At 33.1% G+C, this 25,555-nt stretch overlaps 2 protein-coding genes across 4 annotated transcripts; one reads left to right on the forward strand and one right to left on the reverse strand.

The window, feature by feature from the left end:
- Window positions 1-13,331: 13,331 nt before the first annotated feature.
- LOC105172408 (Protein phosphatase 2C family protein) lies at window positions 13,332-18,033 on the forward strand. 2 transcript variants are annotated; one of them, XM_011093807.3, is made up of 8 exons: window positions 13,332-13,523; window positions 13,957-14,219; window positions 14,307-14,478; window positions 14,579-14,796; window positions 14,907-15,014; window positions 15,103-15,228; window positions 15,313-15,539; window positions 17,478-18,033. In XM_011093807.3, the coding sequence occupies exons 2-8, from the start codon at window positions 14,004-14,006 to the stop codon at window positions 17,695-17,697; spliced, it is 1,287 nt and encodes a 428-aa protein (XP_011092109.1). In that variant the 5' UTR covers window positions 13,332-13,523; window positions 13,957-14,003; the 3' UTR covers window positions 17,698-18,033. The 2 variants fall into 2 exon arrangements, with proteins under 2 accessions (XP_011092109.1, XP_020552976.1); XM_020697317.2 differs by lacking the exon at window positions 13,332-13,523 and adding an exon at window positions 13,558-13,861.
- Window positions 18,034-19,339: 1,306 nt separating this feature from the next.
- Window positions 19,340-25,026, reverse strand: LOC105172407 (uncharacterized). Of its 2 annotated transcripts, XR_016068010.1 has the most exons (7): window positions 24,612-25,026; window positions 23,954-24,075; window positions 23,762-23,852; window positions 22,814-22,952; window positions 22,644-22,714; window positions 20,121-20,815; window positions 19,340-19,655 (listed from the first exon to the last, which is right to left on the reverse strand). XR_016068010.1 is itself a non-coding variant. In XM_088886178.1 (6 exons), exons 1-6 carry the CDS (start codon window positions 24,899-24,901, stop codon window positions 20,362-20,364), a joined length of 1,167 nt encoding a protein of 388 aa, XP_088742304.1. In that variant the 5' UTR covers window positions 24,902-25,026; the 3' UTR covers window positions 19,340-20,361. The 2 variants fall into 2 exon arrangements, 1 of the variants encoding a protein (XP_088742304.1); XM_088886178.1 differs by having other exon boundaries at window positions 19,340-20,815.
- Window positions 25,027-25,555: the final 529 nt, after the last annotated feature.

Below are 25,555 nucleotides of genomic sequence, written 5' to 3' on the forward strand. Positions count from 1 at the left end.
AGATCCACTCCAAAACTCGCCCCAAATAAGACAGGTCCAAGTTTGGATATATGCATATATATACGATGCACAATTGTGGATCCACTTCCCTTAAAAAACAAGTGATGATCTCTTGCAGCCCAACCCTAAATATTCTCAATTCAACAACTTAAATTTATTTCAATTGACTTATTTTTTGCTATATATAATTTCTCATTTCCCCGAATTATATTAATTTTACAATGTATACATTCGCAATATGAATTGTTGATGAGAATAAAATAAAGAAAAGATACCCTAGGACTTTAAAATTTTAAACTAGACTAAGATCCCTACACTCTTAAAAATCTTCTAAAACCCAAACCAGTAACTCAAAACCACAGTTGTTGGTTTGGTGACACTTGGAAGGAAGAGATTTTGACATGAAGCGTACTTGTGGGCCTTATAAATATTTCGGACGACTTAGGATCTTACATAATTTTTTAGAAAATATATTTGTGTTCTTTCTTAGCTTTGTGCCAGAACTAATTTAAGTTTAGCTTTTGCTCGTTTTCTCAAATTCTAACACTCATTTTCTCAGGTCTTCCTACCTCGACTCGAATTAGTATTAAACCAAAATATTCTCCCAATCATCAAATGGGGCCCGTACATTAGCCAATCAAAAGCGAGGTTAAAATCAAGCTTTAAAATAGTGGGGGCTATTGAAAAGAAAATAGTTGGATCACTCTTTTTAGAGTTAGATTTATATTTTTTTAAAAATATTTCTGTGTTTCACATCATTTATATTGCATATATAAAATAATTTTATAAATATAAAATCTTATAAACTATTCCACCATATTAATTGCATTCTATTCCTTGTTAAAACACAAAAAAAATGCACTACAATCCCGAACTTTTAAAAACTCACTACCTCCCATACCAGGGGTCACGTTACTATTTTTTTCCCTTAAGTTCGAGAGTTTCGTTGTCTATACTTTTCTTATGGAAGAATTTCAAGTGTCATCCATCTAATATAGGTAATATTAAAAAAATCCTCTATGAAAAAAGAAATTATGAAATTACCTCCCTAGTTTTCAACAATGAAGTAAAAAACCTCTAGGCCCATCAACTATGATGCACGTGTGCTGACTGCGGGCAAAATAGTGCAGAACACCTGTGTTTCAACTGTTTTGTCCCCTTTTTTCTCCATTTTAACAGTTAAGTCTTCATTTTTTTCCCCCATTTTTTCTTCTCCCCTTTCTTGTATGGCCAATTTTTCTTCCTTCCTAAAGATATGTCCGCTCAATAAAGTTGAATGAAGAAAAAAAAAAACCGACAGTGAAAGTGCTCGATTTTATATTTCAGCTTCACTATTTTGTGGATGCAATGCAAAGACAAAAATTATAATAGTGGAATCTATAAGAAAACCTTCTAGATGTGAGCTATATATTATTGCTACAGATCTTAAGTTAGCATTTTTTATTTTCATTAGGCATAACCAGAAAGAGCAACATGGACACTAATTGAAAATCAATGAACTTTGATTTTGGAGCGCACACTGAGTCAGAGGATAATGCATCTGCAACAGATAAAGATGAACAAGATGGATTTGATATTAATGAAGTAGTCTCAATAGGGAGAAATTATGGGGGATCAAATATGTTTGTTGATGGCAAGGAAAAAGTACTTAGTTGTGTTAATTTTTCCACAGGAGTTAGTTCAATTCTATTTCTGTTGGTTTTAGTTCTTGTAATGAAGTAAAAATTATGTCTGATTGTAATTTAAGACAATTTGAAAAATGGTTTTAATTTGAATTTCACTATGTTGTGTAATAATGTTAATTTCTTGGTGTTAATGTATGTTACAAGTTTTAAAATGATATTAGAAAAACTCAATGCTGGAAAGAAAAACACAATGCTCAAAACTAAAACATCTCATTTCAATATGGATTTCTTGTCTGAAAGCATACAAATGTCAATCCCAAAAATTCAGGAATTTACATAATAACATTCTTGCCCAAAAGTTATATCTACACATCCACATAAATGGTATCATGCAATCCAAAAATCTTGCTCCAGTAGTGTTTCTCATCAAAGTTGCATTTCCAGGTCTTGATAGCAAATTTCTTGCTAAAAAAAAAACAATAAAGATGAAAATGAAGGGCATATAGACAAAGGGGAAAAAAATAAGAATATATATTTTGAGATTACTTATAGCAGATGTAAGTGTGTTTGTGGACTTTGTTTGCAGATGTTCCCCTGCTCACAAGAGTAATTTTTTAGATTTGAGTAATAAAGAAATTTTTTTTCTGAATAACTATATTACCCTTGTTGTATTTGATGCAGAAACATCATGAGTTGTACACTGAAATTGGGCATCATGAGCTACTTGTTGCTACGAGAACCCAAAAAAGAAGAAGATCAAAATAAAAACTTTATAGAATTTTAAAGAGAAATGAATGGAATAGATACAATTACTTATTGTAGTAACAAATGTGATTGTGGACACTTTGTTTGTAGTCATTCCTCCTTTTGTTTTTGCTTTTTTGATGTTCAAAATAGGATGTTTTTATATTTGAGTAATAAACAAATTTACATTTGAAATAAGTATATTGAGGAATAAGTTACCTTTGAGTTGTTGTAGACTAGGACTAGCCATCATGATCTTGGCTTGTTGGGGGAACCTGGGAACCTTGCAACAGGTATTTCTTCAGATTGAACCCTACAAATGTAGTTTTTTTTTAAGAACAAAACTTGTAGAGTTAAGATCGATTTTAATTAACAAATCTTGAAGAATTTGTTGTTCAGATGGGATGGGTTCTTGCAACTGCCCTTGTTGTGGCATGTCTCCAAATATTTGTTGCAAGTATGTGTCAAGCACTTCTTGGTAGAAGTGGTTTGCAACTCCTCTGGGGTTGTCTTCCTAAATTTCTTTGCCTTCCCTTTTTTTTTTTCATTTTGGTGGTTTTAAGGATTCATAACCAGTGGTGACATTGTATTTTGTACTAAGAACATCATGAATCTTCTAATAATAAACTCTTAAGTATGTTGATTTTTTATAATACACATCAACATTTGCTTCGATTTAACATTTTTTGGTAGCTATTTGTTGCACATGCATGGCAGTAAGGATACCATTTAACTGAGACATACCACAAGTGCATGTTTTTTTTTCAAGGTCCACCATATTCGTATTCAGGAAGTGATCTATTTCATATTCATTCCTCCCCCCCCCCCCATCTTTGTAATACAATTCCTAACCTTCCACTATTCCTTCTTGATTTTGTTTAATACATTAGAAAAAATATCTCCGGTATACTTCTCCATCCCTTCCCTTTTTTGTTGCAATCTTGTTATAACTTAGTTCTTATTGATTCAAATATTGTGATTATCGGTTTATCTCTAGCATCAAGTATGTAATGATCGAAGCTTTCACGAATTTTGTTCACCAATATGTCACATCTACTTTTAAAAGGTAAAAAAGACATGCTCAATGTTCTAGATTAATTTTTCTTAACAACTCGGCAGTTGTCTCAACATCACCTCATTTTTTGGGGTCAAGCTCTTCAAATTTTTTCATGTATCTTCCAGAACTCCTTTATTTGTACTTGACGCAACTCCCAGAATAATTGTTCCAGTTGTTGGGATTTGAATTTAAGTTTGAAATGCAGATACATATGCTTGAGGCAAAATTTGTTGTTCAGAATTAGGCACTAGATCTTTTAATGCCTCAATTATTAGGTCCTATATCTCCCCCACAAATCAGGTCTATCTCTATTTCAACATGAACTACAATCATAGCAATGGAAAACATGTTGTCATTTCTATCCCTCACCATAACAACCAACAACTGACGACCATAACACGTTTTAAGGAAATAATTATATGATTGGTCTAAAACCACTTTAAAAAAATCCCTTTTTAAGTGCTCAAAAACTGACATACATTCTATAAAAAATTAGTGGATCTAGACCCACTAGTTTCCTAAACAACACCTGATTCATTGGATTAGATTTTTTAATCATCTCATAATAGTCGCGTAATTTTTCATACTGGTAAAGAATAAACCCCTCTTATAGCTTGTAATGCCTCTCTTTTAGCCCTTATTACCTTAAATCAACTCACATCCACCATACATTTTCTTAAAACTGAAATTTTCAATTGTTGAATTGGATTGTTAGAGAGGTCCTTAATTGCAAGTTCCATTTTTTCAAAATATGAAGCATTTGCAAGCTTGTTATTATATGTTTTGGCATACGTCTGAGTCCCTTTTTATGGTATTAATTTGAAAGGAATTTTTCACGAATGTGGATGTATGAATCCTCCAGTGACAAACCTCAATCTTGCATTTTGCAGTTACCCTATAATTATCATTCCTTATAACTTTTACATCATACCTACCCCTTGCGCACCAGTCCCTAAACACCTCCCTAGAATATTGTGCATTATAAAATTTCATACCAATTCACATCTCTTTATGCTGGTCGATTCTTTTAAAAAAAGAATATTTTGGATGTGAATCTTCTTTATTAGAATACGGCAAACTTTTAAGTTCATCCTAATGCCCATCATCACTAGACTAATTTTTATCATCAACAATATTTTCTTTTAGCTTCTCAGGTTTTTTCATTTTGTTCTTCATTACCTTTCTCATTTTGTTCATTATGTCTTTTTTAGTTGGATTTTCTTATTCAAGAATATATCATCATCACTTGTCCCCATAAGGTGTTCTAAAGCAACGCTAGGGGTCTCAACAATAAAGCACACTACCCCTTTTAACCCTTTTTCTTATGACAGCTTTTACTTGTTAATATTTTCAAATAAGAGCTTACTGCATTTAATGCATATTCCACCCTACTCCAAAGCTAAAGTTCGTAAGATTGAACTATTTAATTAAGGCACGTTTACTTTTTAGGATGTGAAAATTGGAGGATAGGATTGAATATGTTTAATGTGAGATATGATTATTAACTAAGATGTCTTTTTATTTATCTCAAAGTATTAAAAGTGGGAAAAAAATGTGTGATTATCTAATGCCTTTTTTACTTGACGTGATTATTTGAAATGATATCTAGCAAAATTTTCAAAATGCCCCCTAATGATGTTTTTAGTTATTACTTACTTTGCTTCCAAAGATGTATACATGGAGGGTATATCAGTAATTATCTAAAAGGCCCAATATCATAAAAATAAAAAAAGGTTAAATAGCCTAATCCCACTTATTGGAAATGGGATTAACAATTACATGAACAATAGCTATACGACGGGGCCTTTTCAATAATACTGATCTTGCTGAAAAATAGTCAACAATAAATCAAAAAAAAAATTTAATTAATTTAATGTAACAAGTGATTGGTTGCAAAGTACGATGAGCTCGTGGTATGTGGATATGGTTGATGACGCTCAGTCATCACCCAACCATGTCTAACCAACTTAATAGGCGTCAAACAATAATAGATAACATTTGGTTAAAGTGATGTTTCTATTATGGTGAAATGATATGTCATTTGAATAAAATTATGCATCCATTCAAATGAAAATTCGTAACCTTTTGCAAGTATATTTTCCGATTGGATATGTCTATTCGATTGTATCTTTCTAACTTCTACCAATCGGCCTATACTCACTTCATTTTCATCGAATCAAATCCAAAGCATTCTTAACAACAGCAAGTGTTCTAGTGTTCTTACTTGAGAGACTCCAAAATCTCATTCTCCTTTATTGTTCTTAAAGTTTGTATTGCAGAACTACAACTTTAAAATTGTAAGTCGTTGTATTTTGAAAGACAAGCAGCCGTCTCATCAGCATCAAAGCGGGACAATAATCGACTAAAAGATAAGAGTTCAACTCTTATCTCGACTTCCTAATACACAACTACCCCATATTCTATTTTTCTAAAGTCACCAACCACCCCAATATTTTGTTAGCGTCTCGTCTTGAGGGAAATTTTCTTTTAAAAAAAATCACATCAAATTAGACATGCTTACACACATGACAGTTGAGTAGCTTGATTGACGGGCTATGGCCAAAATTATTTAGAAAACTTTATCTTGACTTTTGCTTTGCTAGTTATGTTTCTATCATCTTCCCATAGCTTTGCTTTTGCTTTTTTAGCTATGATTATTAGCCCATTTTTCCTCATATTTGTTACTTACTTCTCATCAAAAGTTGGACTTTTTAGGGGCTTTAGATGTAATCCAACGATTATTTTTTTTAATCCACGAATTTGATGTCCTATAACTATAACGTCATAAATTCAAATTTTATTAATATGTTCTGATTTAATGAAAACTAGTTATTTATATATTTTTATAGTAGTTGTTGGTTAATTAAAGATATCTAATATTGATTATTACAGTTATTATTAATTCAGTTTAATGATGTAATTGTAACAAATTTATCCAAAAAAAAATGTATAAAGTCCAATTAATATGTACCCGAAACAACCCATAAGTTCCATGTGTACTTGTTTTACGAAATAACTTTTATTAATGAAATTCTAAAATTAATCTAGAAAAAGAAAAATAAGAAGAAGAAAGAACGCTATTATGATCTTCATCCTTGTCTTTTTATTATTTATTTGAAGAAATAAATTATTTATCACGATTAAAAAATTATTTTTATATTTAGTTAAAAGAGTAAATTGCATTGACACCCTCTAAGGCTAGGTCGGAACATATGAACACCCTTTAAGGCTAAGTCGGAACATACGAACACCCTCTATTTTTTACGATATTATAGTTACAGCCCTTAAAATTGTAGTTGTAATTACAAGTATACCCCTATACAGTGTCAAAAGTTCGCACTAATCCCCCCAAGACTCATTACACTAACACCCCCTAAAGGGGTGTACTTGTAATTCTGTAAAAGGACGAAGTATTTGTGTATTTAAACCTAATTTCAAGAAATGTCAATATAATTTATCATATTTAAAAGTATACAACACCCATTTTAATATGTAGTAATATGATGTGGGATCAATTTTTTTTATATAATTTAATTTAACTATATAAAATAATTTCCTTAGAACTTATTTATATAATAATTTGATTTTCCTCCATTACTATGTCAAAAGAAAAAAAAAGTATGAAGTTGGAGAAGAAAATTGAAAAATAAAAGCTGTGGTGGAAGAAATCAACTTTCCAGCTTGCAAAGGACCCCTCCTTAAGAAATGGGTGGTTCAACCTAACCCATGAGCCACATGGCCACGTCATCACCTCCCGGTTTCCTCTATATCCCATCATCCTTCACTCACAATTGATGTTGCCATTTTTATTTATTTATTGGAAATTCTATATTTGGTTTCGGATTGTAAATGTATCTGGGCTCGAAGATCGGTAAGAACAATATCGATCGTAGATGCTGATTATAGTTTTTTAATACTTAAATTAGTAATATTAGTAGAAAATAAAAATGTCAAGGGGATTAAATACGACAGTAAAAAAAATATATTTGGCACTTGTAGACTGCAGATTGTGTATTTATAAAACTAAGCAAACCGTATAATACAGTGTGTACTACAGATCCAAGTATGATCGTACGGTCATTGTGATCAAGTATATTACCAGGTCACGTTCAGATCAAGTTAGATTCGAATCGATTAGGGTGAGAAGTACAGGGATCCTTAAAATATTTTGTCATTCAGATGATACTTGTAGCGATTTTAATTATTTTGTAGACTACCCTAGATGTCATCCTCACATCATGATCATATACATACATATTTTTTTTTATAGGTATATTACAACGGACTCTTTTAAAGTTTTTCATAATTATAAATATTCCCTCATTATTAAAATTTTTTTAAAAAATACCATTTTGTGACAGCTCAAGGAATATTAAAGTATTTGTAATTTCAAGGATATATTTTGTGTGTGAGGATAATGTTAGAAATTTAAATTAGTGGGATTGTGAATGTGTGAAGAAAAAAAGAAAAAAAAATAAATAAATATATATATATATATATATATAAAATAGTTATGGGACACAAATTTTATGTGGTGTGGAGAATTCTCCTACGTCCATGATTGTTTAAAATTGATTTTTTTTTATAATTATTTTTAATGAGTTATAAGTAAAGTTCATCTCATACAATTCTTTATACTAACACCTATAAAATATTATAAATTTTAGTTTCACCACTGACAAAAAACTTCTCGTGAGATCCGGATGTAATGTTGGGTTAGGTTTCATACTCCAACAGATAAATCGAGAAAGCAAAATCGAAATCGGCAGGTAAAATTCTTATTATAGCCTGTTTGTTTATATTTTTATTATTAGTTTCAGTATAAAATATGTATTTAGAATTTTGTATAGGTTTTCGTGTAAAGTGAGTTAGTTAATGAGATTGTATTATATATTGAACTGTTGTGTTGTGTCGAATCAATATATTTGCAATAAAATACGTATAAATAAACATGTTTTGGCATTAATTATTGCTTAGACATTGTCAACAAGGTACATAATAATTAAAATAAATGCAGGGGTATATTCAAAAAATAATTTCATAATTAAATAAAAATAATAAATATGTTATTGATATTAATTTATGTGCTGGAATTCACTAACAAATTGGAATATTTGTCAATTTTGTAGTCCAAGAAAAAAGTTAAACTTTATAGTTGTGAGTCATTAAAGGTTTCAAGTGCTGGGGAGAAAATGCCCATTTGTCCTCTATATGCAAAGGGAATATAGTTTGTGGACATTGAATTTTAGGGCTCAAAAATCAGTAAAGATAACACTTGAGCAGATCAATTATCTTGTATTTGATATATATATAAGTAAGTAATATGCGTTATTCAAAATATACTCGTAACGGAATGTTTTAAAGTGATTTTGGAATACGTTTCGATTTTCAAGATATGATCCTGCAAAATGCATCACTGTTAGAGCTCATTGGGAAACTCCAGTTATAACCCTCCTATGCTCAAGTTAATACGTTGTAAGAGAAATGACAATACAGGTCGTACGAATAGTATTAGGGAGTTCGGCTATTTAAAAATGTTCTACAATTATACAATTTTAGATGATTATATACACCAAAATAATTCGATAGTCATAGCGAACCTATACATATTAGGGTCTGTCTGAATTAATAAAATAAATTCAGAATTTGTTTGAAAATCGTAATTGTATATGGGCTCCAATTTGATTTTTTTTAGAAAAAAAAAAACAACATTTCTTAAATAATTAATAATAATTTTATTATATGTGGTACTATACTTTTCTATAATATTTACTTACATACTTAAATAACTTTAATTCATCATAAAGTTCAAGTCATGGGTACAACCACAAGTCTTCTATTTATGTCATCATAAAATAATTATTTATAAAACTTGCATTAAAAAATAATTATTTCAAAGTTTACTGACTCCTAATTTTCTTTGAGATTTAATTTTTAAAAAGTCAAAATTGTTTTTTTGTCAATTTTAACAAAAAAATATAACTTATTTATTTAAAATTAACATTTATTCGGAATTTGTGGGTGCAAAAACTATACAATCATGCAACAATAAAAAGGGAAAAAAGTGTTTTTTTGCATGAAAAGAGAAAAAAGGAAGGAAAAAAGAAAAGGGGAATAATGCATATATGTGTAGCCAGGTGATATAGCGTGCAATGTGATCGATGTCCCATTGGATAACGTATTATCCGTTCGAACTTCATATAAATATCGCAATTTTAAAGATCTAAAGAATTATGACCACCCAAAAAAACTCGTTTGCAACCGGTAATATATATAACAGGTGATGTAATGTGCGATGTAATCGTTGTCTCGTTGTACGATGTATTATCCTTTCTAACTTTGTATAAATTTTACGATTTTGTCCTAAAAAATACACTTTTGTCAAGAATACGAAACCTTAAAATTTATAAACCATCCAAACTATATTTGTTTGCAATCAATATGAAACGTATTACGGTGTCAGTAAGTGTGGCCATCAAGTCCGCTCATCCCGCCAGTATTGAAAAAATGCTGCTTTAAAATTAAAAAATTATAAGGATATATAAAGAAACTAGAAGAGAATTATTGTATTAAAGATGATTGATAGAGAAAACTGAGATTATATAATAAAAATAGTCTAAAAAGTCAATAAAACCCACATAATTAAATGGGAATTAAATTAAGAGATAATTATCTGTAGATGAGCTGTGGTTGGTAGTGAGTCAGAGAGTGAAGAGAACATAATAATCATACGACATTCTATCTGAATTAATGAAACACGCTTATTTTAAGCGTGTTGACGAGTCTTTAAATTAAACAACGATTCCTTGCGTTAATTCGAGATTTGCTGGTACCAATGCTAATCCTTTGTGCTCTGTTTGGTGTTTATAATTCTGAAGGTGTTTTTCACTTTGTTTTTGGGAGACACAAAGCCAAAGTAGTATGTCTGGTCCTTATATTTCGGAACAGGATAAATTGCATTGCGGTCCCTCAAATTAAGGCTAATTATAAAAGCCTCGTATGTTTCTTGAGAAATGACAGATAGACACTCTGAGGGGTATTTGTGCAACGCACTTCATATGGTATTCGTGTATAATACTATTATCATAAGGGATATACTTCTAATTATAACTACAACTTTAAGAGAAGTACTTTTGGGGTGCGTTTGGCTTAATGGATTTGAATTGGAGAAAATGATTTGAAAAAATAATTTCAAATTATTTAATTTGAAAAGAATTTGAAATCCGTTAATGTTCAAGAAATTAGAATTAATTTGTTATTAAGGATTTTAAATCATGAATTTTTTAAATCTTTAAATCTAAATGCAACCTTAATTCTGCAAATGACATGGGGTGTTTGCGTAATTAGATCTAGAGGACGTCAATATGATTTTCACTTTGAAATAATTAAGATAAATAAAGAATAAGTTAAAATACACTGAACTATCGTTTTTCTGTTATAAAAGCATAGGCAAATTTTGTGATATTTTAACGACATAATATAATCATAAACCTACATAAATTTTTCAGGTTAACAACATTTTACCCTCCTATAAAAACACTAATCGAAAAAAATTTCCCCCTGAACAAAAAAATGAAAAGAAACTTACTGTCTCTCGTATTAGCAGTTCACTTGCCCATCTTTTAAAAATGTCGAGAACTCTATTGCCATTTTTATGTCTTAATATTTTTCGCATGGGAACCCGTTGCATTTAACCCTGAACTCTTCTGCAGTTTTCTATAGTTTGTACGTCGCAAATACACAAAACAACACATTAAACAACGTATTGGCCGGTCGCATGTTTTTTCTTTGTTTCGATATTTTAGACTATAAACTCCACTAAAAAAATAGAAAAAAACAAAAAAAAAATGGATTTAATTAATTTAATTAGGTAGATTATATTTTAATCAAGTTGGGATTTGATGTAATTTCTTGGGGAGGGGTGCACCACACATTGTAATTAGTGATACCATCAATCTAAATCCAAATAAAACAAGGTATCTTGTCTTGTGGATGGGTACAAAACATAGAATCTCAACCAATAAATTCTATTTGTGTGCTTCCTTATTTATCAATATCTATTAAAGTTTTGTAATAGATTCTTGATTTTGTGGTGTTGGATCAACACTTTGATTTGGTTTATTCATTTATATATTTATATATGGTTATTGTGTCGTGCATTATTTGCATTTATACAATCAGATGAACACGGCACATATATTAAAAAAAAAATACATGATTAAAAGTGGAGCAAGTAATAGTAAAAAATGGAGGGACAGATACGGCGGTAAAATACTAAAGTACAATTTAGAAGCGGGACAAGAGATGAACATGGGGTGAAAGTACGGAGATAACATGATAGTAGATTGTCGGTAGAAAGATGAGGCGGACCATTTGGAAGAAATAAGCAATTATACTACAAATACTGGCTTTCGTGTTACGTCGTCCATACGTGTAAATAATAAATAATCTTTATAGTTTTATCATATTCTCCACCAATACAGTCCTTACATCGACGGGGGGAGTTGCACACACGATCATCCAACTGAAAGTGATTCATTCTTACCGACTGACCCGACAAATGTTATCAATCATGTGCAAAATCTATGTGGTGGTTATCCCTAATTAATTGTTCTTAAGTTGCTTAAGTATTTGTCAAATTAACATTACAATGTATTAAAACATAATATTTTTTGGTGTAATACCAAAAATTTAGAACTTCATTTAAAATGTATATTAGAAATATTAAATAAAATGAGTATTGTTGTAATTTTAAGTGTCAGTAATTTTCAACTGCCAATTTAATAATTCATAATTTGAAATTAGTAACACAATCAAAATTTACCCAAATTTCAATACATAATAAAAAAAAATATTTAAGATATACTATTTATAACTAAAAAAGTACTTTTCATAACAAAAAAAGAAAAGCCAAAATATATAGGTTTATGTAGGTTATAAAAAGTTTGAAAAAATGGTTCTTTTTTTTTTTAAAAAAAAAAAGTTTATATCAAGAAAAATTTGTTGCGGCTATCCTAACTAAGAACGCCTTACCGTCAAAATTTGTAGAAATATTGCTCAATTTGATTACAGTAGCCCTACTAGTTATCAAAGAATTGCGTTGCAAATACTGAAAATAATCACTTATTAACTTATTGTTGAAAATAAGTTGAAAATAATGGTTTTGACTTATAACTTCTTTTTTAAAATGTTTAAAATTAGTTGATTTTAAGCCAAATATTATAAATAATTTTCTATTAATTTTTGCAACTTATTAGTAAATTGTAATTATTAAATTATTTTTCAAATACTATAATTTTAACTTTTTTCACATTTAATTTTTATTTTGAAATATTCTCAACTTTTACTACTGTTTAATTCCCCCACCCTCCTGACCCGCCCCAAGTAATCCATGCTCAGGTTTTACTTGATCAAGCATTTGGGGCGACCACCACCGTCCCATAATGCAACCACATAAAGTGACGAGTTTAATTAGGACATGAGCACGGTTCAAGCTCGTGACATTCAAGTGAAAAATTCAACACCTGGACACGAGATCGGGCCACTTTGCGGTTGGAGTCTGGAAAAATGAGTTTGATTGAAATTTTGTATTGAGAAATATGCCGAGTGTCTGATTTTATTTTTTAATAGTTTTAAAAATTATTGAAAATGGATGATAATACGTCTAATATTGTTTTTAAATGAGGGCACAGACTATTTTAAATATCAAATTATGTATTAATAGTGATTGTAAAATATTTAAAATAAATGAATATATATTTGATATTATTTTTTGAAGGGACAAAAATTACTGCTGATATTATTTATAATTATTGAAATATAAGTGATGTGGTAGTAATTTACCTTAAAAAAGATAAAACTTTAGGACTATAACTAAAATTATTATAAATAAATGTCAATCGGAATCGGAGGGCTTTTGCCCCAAAATCCGTCTCTGTCTCTCTCTCTCTCTCTCTCTCCGCGTCGTCTCTGTCTAGATTTTCCTCTTCCAATCAAATTACACAAAAAAGACAAAAACTCCTCAATTTCTCTCTCTAGGGTTTGCAACTTTTGAGCTATCTCGATCTGCTTCAGTTACCTCCATCAATGTCTGGGCTGTAAGTCCCCGCGTTACTTTCTTGCTGCTTTTGAAGATGTTCTCTCAATGCACTTTTTTAAGCATTTTCTTCTTGGTTCGTCAGTGAATGTGCTCAAATGTATCCAATTTTCGTATTTAATGCGGGAAAGATGCTCTCTTGTGTTTGATTCGTTGGAAGTTTTGAGGGTTGAGGGATACAATTAGGTCTTGTGTTTAATGTGCTGTTCTTTTATGTTAGTTATGGGTTATGGAAGAAGCTGATTACATTTTATTCTAGTTCTGGTTAATTTGAACCTAGTTTTCTTCTTTTACTTCTATCGGGAGATAGAAAAGTTCCGGGCAGAGTCACCCTTTTGGGTAAAACCGTTGGGTCTTTTAGATCAAGTCTTTTGAATTGTGTGTCAATGAGGTGTACTGAATTTGTACTAATATAGACATTTTTTGGGGATCAGAGCTTGGAGATGAGAATTTTGGAAATGCTGAAACAAAGAGTACTAAAATGAGCCAGACAGAGGTGTCCAATATGAAGCAGAAACAACAGCCCGTTCCACTTGGGACTTTGATTGGTCGTGAGTTGAGAAATGAGAAGTTGGAGAAACCCACAGTCAAGTACGGGCAAGCTGCTCTGGCTAAGAAAGGAGAGGACTATTTTTTGATCAAGCCCGACTGCCAAAGGGTTCCGGGCAATCCATCTACGTCGTTTTCAGTTTTTGCGGTATATCTAACACTTATTATCAAGTAATTGAAGTTGATGTCTGATTTGAAATATCCGTGTTGACATACTTGCCTGGTTTATTGGCAGATTTTTGATGGGCATAATGGTATATCAGCTGCCATATTTGCTAAAGAGAATTTGCTGAATAATGTCTTGAGTGCTATTCCTCAAACACTTGAGCGGGAAGAGTGGCTTCAAGCCCTTCCTAGGGCGTTAGTTGCAGGGTTTGTGAAAACTGACATAGAGTTTCAGCAGCGAGGTATGTCCGATATTTGGTGGCGATAAGTTTTTTCCCTTTACGGGCTGATTGACCTTTCATTCCGCATCATCTTATTTTGGCTGGTTGCTATGAATGACAGGTGAGACCTCTGGAACAACAGTAACATTTGTTGTGATTGATGGTTGGACTGTGACTGTCGCATCTGTCGGAGATTCTCGGTGCATATTGGACACGCAAGGAGGGGTTGTTTCTCTGTTGACAGTTGACCATCGGCTGGAAGAGAATGTTGAAGAACGCGAGCGTGTAACTGCAAGTGGTGGTGAAGTGGGAAGACTCAATGTTTTCGGGGGTAGTGAGGTAATTTTGATTACGTTCCTCTTATTTACTTCTCTTGTTCTTAGTTCAAACTCGAAGTGCTTATTACTCAGAGATTTCATGACTTATTCTGGTTGATTTGTGGTTTCTAGGTTGGTCCATTACGTTGCTGGCCTGGTGGATTATGTCTTTCAAGGTCTATTGGCGATACAGATGTTGGCGAGTTTATTGTGCCAATTCCTCATGTTAAGCAAGTCAAGGTTTTTAACCTGTCACCCTAAAAGATGATTAAATATATTAGATATCGCATTATATAGTTACAACTAATAAAGTATTTCTGGATGTCAGCTCTCAAATGCTGGTGGAAGGCTTATAATTGCCTCTGACGGTATATGGGATGCTTTGTCATCTGATGTTGCTGCTCAGTCTTGCCGAGGTTTACCTGCAGAACTTGCTGCCAAGTTGGTAGTGAAGGTATCTTATCATATAAGAACTCGCTTTTTTGCAAATTGATTTTTCACGGAAGAATATGATAATTCTAACCTGTTTTAATTGCAGGAGGCTCTTAGGTCACGAGGACTGAAGGATGATACAACCTGCTTGGTTGTTGATATTATTCCTTATGACCATCCTATTTTGCCCCCAACACCTAAAAAGAAGCAAAATTTGCTCAGTTCGCTTATCTTTGGGAAGCGATATCAAAATGCAAAAGGAGCTAATAGGCTATCGGCGGTTGGAGTTGTAGAGGAATTATTCGAGGAGGGTTCTGCAATGCTCGCTGAAAGGTGTGTTTACATTCTTTGGCACAATTATCTCCTGCCTATTCTCTGTCAGCATGAAACTTGTATTGATTTGAAAACTCGAGGTCTTCTTAGCAGCATACAAATATATAAGTTCTTCAGTTTCAACTTTCCCAACGTCTGGATTCAGAATTTTTACATGCCCCTCATGATTGTGTTTCAATTTATGACAAGGTCATTATTATTAGTTATATTTCTTGCATGCTACAACTGGTGGAGCATAAATTCTTTTTTTGTTTGTTTTTGTTAAACAAAATGCTTGTTCTCTTCTCTGATATCTTAGCAGTACTACATATTTTTTTATCCTGCCAACATAGATCTGAAAATAGATTATCACATGATCACCATTATAGAGATCATGAGATGTTATCATATCAAACTTGTTGATATACATGATATTTCCTTTTTGTTTTGCTACTGAATGTTAACTGTTGATTTCTAAGTATGTTATTGGATATTTATTGATTCATTCCTTCTAGATGTTATTTCTCATATCAATATGTAGTTTTAGGTGTTCCTTTCTCTTATGTCGTGGCCATTTTTTGTTTGTTAGAAACATGCGGTGGATATTGGTAGGATCATTATCAATGTCTAGTCCATGCCAAACATGTTTGGCAACAGAGAGAAAATATGTGATAAATGTGTGAGTAAAGAAAATCTTATGGAGTGAAGAAAATTTGTAAACATGTTTGATTTTTGAATTTCTTCTAGTCCATGTCACCTTTGATTTGTAGTATAGTGTCTTGTTTTTACTTTGTGACAAAAATTGGAATATCTGCTAAAGGTATTTTTAGATTAATGTTAAAATTAGCCAAAGCTTTGGTGAAATTACTGAGCGTATCTGGAATCTATTGATTTAGGATATAATATGGATATAAATACTTTGCAATTATGCTTATTCTCTCGTAGATCTTGGTGCCTGTGGGCATTTTGTGCTTTTAACTGCACTCTCTTGCTGTTTATGTATTACGGTATTTCAAGTCACCATTATTTCGAGGCTGTCTCTGACCTTGAAGTCCAACTATTCGTGCTTGGAGAAAGTTGAATCACGTGAAAACTTTTTGCTATGTTCTTCACAAAACGTGCGGGTTTGTCTGGTTAAGTTATTAATTTGATCTCTTTCCATCTCAAGGCAGTTCTTTAGTAATTTCACAAGGCTGCTCTTTAAGCATTTCAGTGCCATGGATTTTGCTCATGCAGGAAAGAAAGGAAAAGATGAAGAGATACTTCAATCTCCAAAAATGTTGGAGTATTTAACACAGTGAAGTATAGGTGATTGAGTGACAGGGAAAATGAGAAAAGCATCTTTGCTGAAAAATCTTTTGCAATTTTATTCTATCATTGCCTCTTGGACAAGATAGGAGTGCTCATAAAGCCTACATGATAGTAGTGTGTCAAAGCAAACAAACCTACATAAGATTATCCACTCCCAACTGACAATCATCTCCTTTGCTGTACAGAATTAGGAAAAACGTAAAGCACTTGAATATGGATGAATGTCAAGTGCTTAAGTTTGACTAAAATAAAACTAAGCTTAGTTTCTTTACTTTCTACTTCTCAAAAGCATCATGTGGATAAGTATCTTGCATCTTAGAATGATGAAGCTTTAGGAATGATCTCAAGTAACGCAGTTGACAGTGATATTATGACCTAATCAAAGAATATTGTTACTAAATGGTTGTTCAGGTTGCGGCACATGTTGATTTAAGTGCTAGCTTGAGAAAGTAAAAGAAGCTTCTAGAAGAAACTAGTGGTGAAAGTTTTATGTATTTCTGTTTTTAGCAGTTGTATAATTAACTTGAGGTTTTCTTATCTGTTTATTTTTATGGTTTATGCTGCTGTTCTGGATCCACAAAATGGATCAGAGAGCTTCATACCAACTGAATTAAAAAGAAACTTTAATCCGCACTACACTACATGCAGGCTGGGCAAGGACTTCCCTCTGGACTCAAACTCCGGGCTCTTTAGATGTGCTATTTGCCAAGTGGATCAGCCACCTAGCGACGGTTTGTCGGTTAATTCAGGCCCATTTTTCTCTCCTTCGTCAAAGCCATGGGAAGGTCCTTTCCTTTGCGCAAGTTGTCGTAGAAAGAAAGATGCCATGGAAGGGAAAAAGCCAAGTAGACCTACGGTGACTGCATAACCCGGTAACTAGTAAATATCAATATATATTCTTTATTTGGCAGTGTGAGCATATGCTTCGTTTTCCATCTGTAGTAATCGTTAGATGTGTGTAAGAAGCTATTCGGTAGATATTTCTAGGGAGCAATCTTTTTTGTTGTGGTTCCTGTCTGCACTCGGCCGTATTTACTGATGTTTGACCCGAAACGGACGTGCTAATACATGAGGGTGTGATAATCTGATTTGCTAACAGCTTGAGTATATGTAATTAAAGAAATGATGATTGCAAATGATGTGTATTGCATCAGTTTGGTTGCTATGGCTTGCTTGTAATGATAATTTGTTCTGCCGTTGATCCCATCAACGAGTACCTCCGTTTATCGTTTATGCCTTCTCATATACGAGCCACTGCCATTGGAGAACATGTTTGTGCACCGATTATTACATAATTGATTTAGATACAAAGCTGCATAGAATTAAACCTGAAAAAGATTATTTATCTATTATAAAAGTAAAAGGGATATATAAGTATTTATCTTTGATTCAATTGGTTTGTGTGTTTTAAGGGATGGTGGGTGTGGAATAGGATATGTGATGTTACATGTCATCCCATGTGCAATTGTCTGGCTTATGTGAAGGAATCCTAAGGCTTGTCCCATTCCCTTCCTGACTTCTTTATGAAGCAATAGTCTAAAATTGTACTTTTCTTTAAGAAAAGGTAATGAAAATATTCTTCCATACTTGAGATATTGAAGAGAAATGTCCCTTTTGTTATTATTATTGACGGGAAATTGCATTTTCATGGTAATCAGTTACCACCTAAAAAGGTAAATATTTGAACTGGTGATCTCCAGATATATAACTAATAACTCTGTTTCTCATTTGCTGTATGTCTGAAATGTAGCCAAAAATATTTAAATATTAGTGTATTTTAACCTTTTTTTTTTGTGTGTGTGTATCTTATATTAATACAAAGTGCAAAAGCCAAATATATTAAATTTCACAAGTATTTGTATATTTTCTCTTTACAATTTTTGAACAAAAACGGATACTCCAAAAAAGGAATCAAACAATACCTACTCCTATTCTGCCTAAATGCTAACGCACTCTTTTCATTACAAAAGATGCTTTAGGAGCTATGCACTTAAAGATTACAATTGTAGATCTCAAACTCGGACATGATTCTAATATGCTATTCCGGCATTATAATGAAAAAAATAACTCTTATTTAATGTTTCTTTTAAGATTATACCTTTCTTTTCATGGGAGAATCTTAATCTAAAATCAATTACATCATGATATATGTCGGGCGCCTTGCAAGTTTCATCACATCGATGAATAGTAATAAAGGGTAATTACACTTGCACTTTTTTCTGAAAATGTGAAATTATATTTTTTCTCAAAAAATTTTTAATATTATACTTATACTCCTTCCAAAAATTCTTCTCCATTTACATCTGACTTCTTTATGTTAAGATTTAAATGAAAATGCTGACGTTGTCAAAAGAAAATTACATAATTTTGAATAGCACCTATCATTTAATATTTTGTGTATTTTTACACTTATTAAGGAATAAATATAACATAATTATGGAGTGAGTTTATAATTATTACATTTTTCTCTTATAAGTATAAATTATTACATGGGAATTTTCAATGAGGGATAAAATTGAAAAGCTATGTAATTTCTTTTAATAGCATTAGCATCTTTCGTTCAAACTCTTACAAAAAAAAAAAAAAAAAAAAAGGCAAGTGTAAACAGTAAATTTTGAAAGGGATGCAAAATGTAATTTAAAAACTTTGGAAGAAAGTATAACTTCGCACTTCTAGAGGAAACGTAAGTGTAATTAAGCCCAACAATAAATAATAATCCGTGCAATTTAAACTGACTTCGCGCCTTGAGTCCTTTCCTGAAGTCAGGTAAAGTTTGAGTCGTCGTCTTGTAATAATCAGACTCGTTCCGAGTTGGGGCAAACATACCTGAAAATTGATACTTCTTTTAAGGCAACCAAGTAATCAGTTATCTAAACAATCAAATTGTAACTGTGTAACCAAATTTAGCTGATGCCACTTCCAAACGATATTAGGAACCTACATGAGCAAATCCGTTTCTTGGATGGCAACAGATGAGAGAGAGCAGAAACTAAGACATCAGCTTTTTTTGAACAAAATTCAACTGATAATAGATACAATCAATCATTTGAATTCCAAAAAGCAGGCCCTCCAACAAACTTCAACAAAGTGCTAATTTAATTCACTGTTCAACCATTCAATTTGATGTTAGGCAAAGAAAGGATCACAGATTTTTTAACAGTCAAATCAGCACCTACTGGCATAAGATTAGTGCATTTTCAAGGGCAGCCCTTGTGGTTTCTCACTTGTTTTCTAATATGACTGTTGTATGCTTCCCAAAACAAAAGAGCAAGACACTACAGAAATTGGTACCTGAATTTCCAGCATACGGAGTATTTTTGTTTTCTTCTTACCACAACCATGTGAGCTTCTTTCCTTTCTCTTCTCAGAGTGCAGGGTGGAATGGTTCTACAGACACAATTCAGTCTGGCATTGTGCGCCGTACAGGAAATGAAGGCACTGAATGAGAAACAGGGCTACATTTCATCCATCAAAATCAACAGAGACAAGGTAGTGGAGGTATAGAGCCAGCAGTAGCATTCGAAAACCACTCTCACAATTTGAGAGGCTTCAGTCCAAGTGATGCCCTGAGCCTATTTTGTTCTGCAATCTCAGGATCCGGATGATCTGTTCCATCATCTTTATTTGCCTTCTCTTTCTTCTTTCTTGGCTCAGCCCGAGCATCCTCAGGCCTCCCCCCACGCCTTTTAGGACTAGCACTGCTACGAGGCCTTTTGCGACGGTCATCACCATCACGGTCCTTGCGATCTCTACTTCTACTTCGGCTCCTTGAATGGCTTCTCCTCCTCCCACGCTCCCTATCTCGCCTTTCTCGTTCCCTGCCTTCCCTTTCCCTCTCCCTCTCCCTGTCTCTTTCACGACCATAATCCTTTTCATCTCTTGGGCGATGCCTATCTCTGTCTCTTTCTCCATCTCTATCACGTCCTCTTCCACGATCTCTATCATAAACTTTGTCATAATCACGCTCTCGGTCATAATCTCGATCCCTGTAAGTGTACATAAAGGGTCAGCTTAAGTCAAAACCCACAGAATCCAACTAGAGGAAATCTTTTTTCTTTTTGTTGAGAGATGGGGTGCAAGGATATAGTTATTTTGCATATTAAGAATTTTAACTCTTGGTGTTATGGAAAAAGGGAACGAATAGCAGTGACAGCAATAGGTACAACAGAAACAGGTACATGGTACGTTCTTAACTGACATCATTTAAAAATAGATATATTACAAAGCTGGCATTCACAGAATTTAATACAGGTTTCACACCCACAAGCACTTGAACTATATTCCAAAAATGAGCAATGAAGTACTGATTGAAAAATAAAGAAGCAGCCAACTGTATTAGTTGTTTGACATTGATACCAAACTCCAATTAATTGAAGTCAACAGCATAAAAAGATAGTAACAAACAGGACAAACAATGGAACCAATGCATTCAGAAAATACAACTATTTCAAAGAGCATTATTGTTTGATCCATCATACTTCTCAGCTGCACACTGTCAGTGCAGAGAAACCTGGCAGGACCAGAAATATCTTATTCTAGGAAGCTGTTAGGAGCCACATAGGCTTGAAATGCCATGGTAGTTGGACAATCATCATACAAATGAGTATGAGCCAATTGTGTATATAATTGGCAAAAGAAACAGCTTCCAACTACTTATCACTTGGACCGAAAACACCAAAAAAGTGGAATCCTTTCTCCCCCCACCACACGTGTAGAATATGAACATAAAACCCAAGTTACCAAACTAAGTTCTCATACTTGAAACATACACTAACTTTCTAGCATTGGGTGTCGGGTGCATAATCTAATCATGGTCACCTTGTCTGAATAAAGAATTGGGAAGCTGACATTACATACAAGTATCATAGATAAGAAAACTATTCATTGTCTAATAAGCATCACAATTAGTAGAGAAAATTGTATTTTTGGTACCACAACTTAGTACACTCTGCATTGGTACCATGTTTTCCAAAATAGCTTGAAATGGTATGCAAAAATAGGTCCATTTGTATTTTTGATAGGCATCTAACGCCCATTGGTCAGGGTACCCATTATCATGGGTACCCATCTAGCAATGGTCCATAGTACTAGAGAATAAGTGAAATTTACGTGAGCATGTCAGCTACATGCACCATGAAGACACGGTCCTTTTGCCGCCTAACCTCCCGACCAAAATCTAAGACATGGAATTGGTTACTGGTCTCGAGATAGGATCTGCTGATCATGAGATGAGAAATGACTTCATATGTTCTCTACAGCATGCGTTCCTGAAGCCCATGGCCATAGCAGTGATTAAGTAGAAAAAGGGCACCGCTTAATTGGAGAACATGGTACCAATATTGCAAGGTGCCCTAAATTGTGGTACCAACATTGCAAAGTACCCTAAATTGTGGTATCAAAACTGCAATTCCCTCGTTTTTTACCCGCCCTTGCTGCATGACTTATCAGCCACGTGTGCCTTGCTGTTAGAAATCTAATGTCAATATAAAAAAATGCAAGTAGCGCCTTTTTTTGGTACCATTTCAAGCTATTTTGGAAAAATGGTACCAATCTTTCAAACTACCCTAAATTATGGTATTAAAACTGCAATTTTCTCCAATTAGTAATACTGCACAAATAATGGAGATAGTTGATATTTCAAGGGCGACCACATGGAAGCTGATAGCTATTTAAGGCAGTTGACGTTGAATTAGCTCACTAAATCTTATTTCAAACAGCCAACAAGACCTTCCTCACCAAAAGAAATGTCCCGGCAGAAAGCAGTGAATAGACTAACTTAAGAGGGCACATACATGCACATGGTAAAAGACATACCTGTATCTATGATTATCTCGTCTCCTATCACGACCTCTTTCCCTAGTTGGACTTCGTGCCCCATAGTAATCCTGTAGCGCAAGAACAAACTAATAAGGGCAAGTCATGAACAAGTAACCAACCAACAAAAAGATAAATCAAGCTTTTAAAAATTAGATCGACTAAAAGACCTTGTCATGGACCTCATGGCCGCCAGAATCTAATCCATCTGCAAGTTGCTCATCTTCGTCCTTCTCTTCTTCCTCTTCAAAATCATCTTCAAGAGCACTTCTCCGAGGTTCTAGTGAATCAATGGCTTCAAGGGTCAACCTGAAAGCATAAATATAAGCAGATATGAGGACCTCAAACAAGAAACAATGATCATAGAAAAGACTGACAAAAATCACAACCAAAAATCAACTATCATACAAGTCAGAATATGGAGGTGTTCAAAGAGATCATAGATCAAAATGTTTACAGACCAAGGAAGCCAATTCAATAATCATCATCTAACTGAGAAATGAGCCATTTACTAACACAAATAAATATTTTCTAACATATAAGTTAGAAAATTAAGTTGTTGAATGTGGACGTACTCCTGAGTAAAAGTCTGTTATCAATACAGGAAATGATTAAAGAAAATGCATCTTAAGACAGATTGGTTTTATCAGCAAATCACAAACATTTTCTTCAAGGCATAGCTGATTCAAACTATTTTCAATTGGTATGTAGAAAAAATCTGTTTTGTTAATCAAAGTGCCAAATCTAGAGCCATATTTAGAACATAATGCAAAATGTCGTTATGTTTGTTTTAAGTCGCCTAACAAATCTTAATCAAGAGTAGAAAAAGAAGTTCACCTTTAATTACCACTTAAGTACTAAGTAAAAGATTAACAAGATTGTGAATCATTGTTAAAACTAAAAAAGAAAATGTGAATTCCAAATTTTAATGTTTTCGCATGTGTTGATAGCATCATGAACAAATTCCTGAGTGGAAAAACAGCTAAAAGAGGCAAACCTACAAGCAAAACGCTTTACTGGCATAAAGATATGTGAGCACATGAACTATGACAACTTAGCAGGAAAGAGAAAGAACAGCAATTCTAGCAGCACCATGCACCAAAATCAGGTGGCAGTACCTTTTTCTGATTCGAGGCAGAGCAATATCACAAGAGTAATCTGTTGTCAGAAGCTCATTGATAAACTCGTCAACATGAGTCAATGTGAACTCTGACACAATTAAATCAAAGTACAAAAGGAGTTAGCATGTAACATAATCTATACTGTATGTATGATATAAAATACTAAAAGAAGAGGTTAGACAAACTGACTTCCATCATTTAGCTTGAGCCTCAACTTCCGGTAATCATTGTACAAAGGTTCCAGGTAACGATAAACATCAACATCTGTCCCTGTGAGTCGCAAATAGAAGGCTCCAAGTGCACGAACATATCTGCAGGCAAAATGAATCTTATTGTTCTTGAAAATTGTATTGATGTTCTGGAACAGGAAAGAAAAACAAAAAACTTTAGGAAGTGATCTCAGAAAACAATAAATATTCTTTTAAAGGAAGGAAATCAGAGCTCGTGCAGAATACTAAAAGATTAACAACAAAAATACTTCTAATCAAATTTGAACAGATTTTCATCAATTCTAAATATATAAGGTCCAAGACACTACAACTAGCTACCTGTAAAAAAACGATAAATAAAAAATAATATAGAGTTGCTTGTTTAACAAAGCTTACAACAATAACTACATAGAGTTTGATATCATGTGCTTCCAGGGTTTAGAAACCGGAATTAGAAATACTCAAATTCGAATTCGGACAGATTCTATCCCTGAATTCCAACCCCACAAATACCATTCCCCAACCCGAAACAAAATATGTAGTTGCGGTATCAAGGAACCGAAGCCTCACTATCCGAATCACAATAATTCCATTCAAATTGTACAATTCAAGTAGTCGAAAAAACAATAGAAACTCACTTGTACTCAGGATTTTTTATGAATTCGACAACGATTTCCTTGTCTGGCTGAATCTGAAGCATCTTCATGATGAGGCACATAAAAGGAGTGGGCTTGCGGTTGCCGCCGTGCGTGCCGCCAAGGTGGTCGATCTCCATGGCCTTGTCGACGAGCGTCTCGGCGGTGAGGCCGAAGCACTGCTCCTTCCAGTAGGTGTTTTGGTATATCTTGGTGCGCAGAATCTTCTCCACCAAGTTCTGAGGGTTCGTACCCCTTATGCTCTTCGCCAGAGGGTCCGTCCGATTCGCCATTAAAACTCAATTCACGTAGAGAGAAGGATGGACAAAGATTTCAATTTGAATTTCAGAGAGAGATTTGAAAACAGATAGACCCACCAAAATGATCAATCAACCATGAGAGTGTACAATTTTAGGGCATTACACCCCTTATTTGTATTGTATCCGTTGTGCTGAGAGTTATTTGCATCCACATCCCTCAAGTTTTGGTCTTTTACATTTTTTTATATTTCGCAAAAATCTCTCTTCTTCTATTATTCTTTAACTTAGTCAGCAGGTTGTTTTTGGGTGCATATAATAAATAATTTTTATATTTTAAAATATATTATAAATAAAAATAAAATATATTAATTAGGTTGTAAAGTTCATATAAAAAAGTTAAATAAGTTAGTTTTCTTATTAATTGAAAGACATTTGAGAATCATAAAAATTAGTACAATGGTTTCAGAACAGCCACTTTGTGTCTAAAGAACCTATTTTTTTAGGAAAAAATTCAAACAACCTGGTATTTTTCAAAATGAAGCAACTTACCCCTTAGACAGGGGGGTAAATTGCTTCAATTAAAAAAAAATAACACATGGGGTAAATTGTAATTATTTTTTCATTGGGGATAATTTACTCATTTACGATATCACAGGGAGATAAATTGTTTGAACCCATTTTTTTATA

The sequence above is a fragment of the Sesamum indicum genome, linkage group LG10 (genome assembly GCF_026168435.1).
Source record: "Sesamum indicum cultivar Baizhima isolate 11 linkage group LG10, ASM2616843v1, whole genome shotgun sequence".
Classification (NCBI taxonomy): Eukaryota; Viridiplantae; Streptophyta; class Magnoliopsida; order Lamiales; family Pedaliaceae; genus Sesamum; species Sesamum indicum.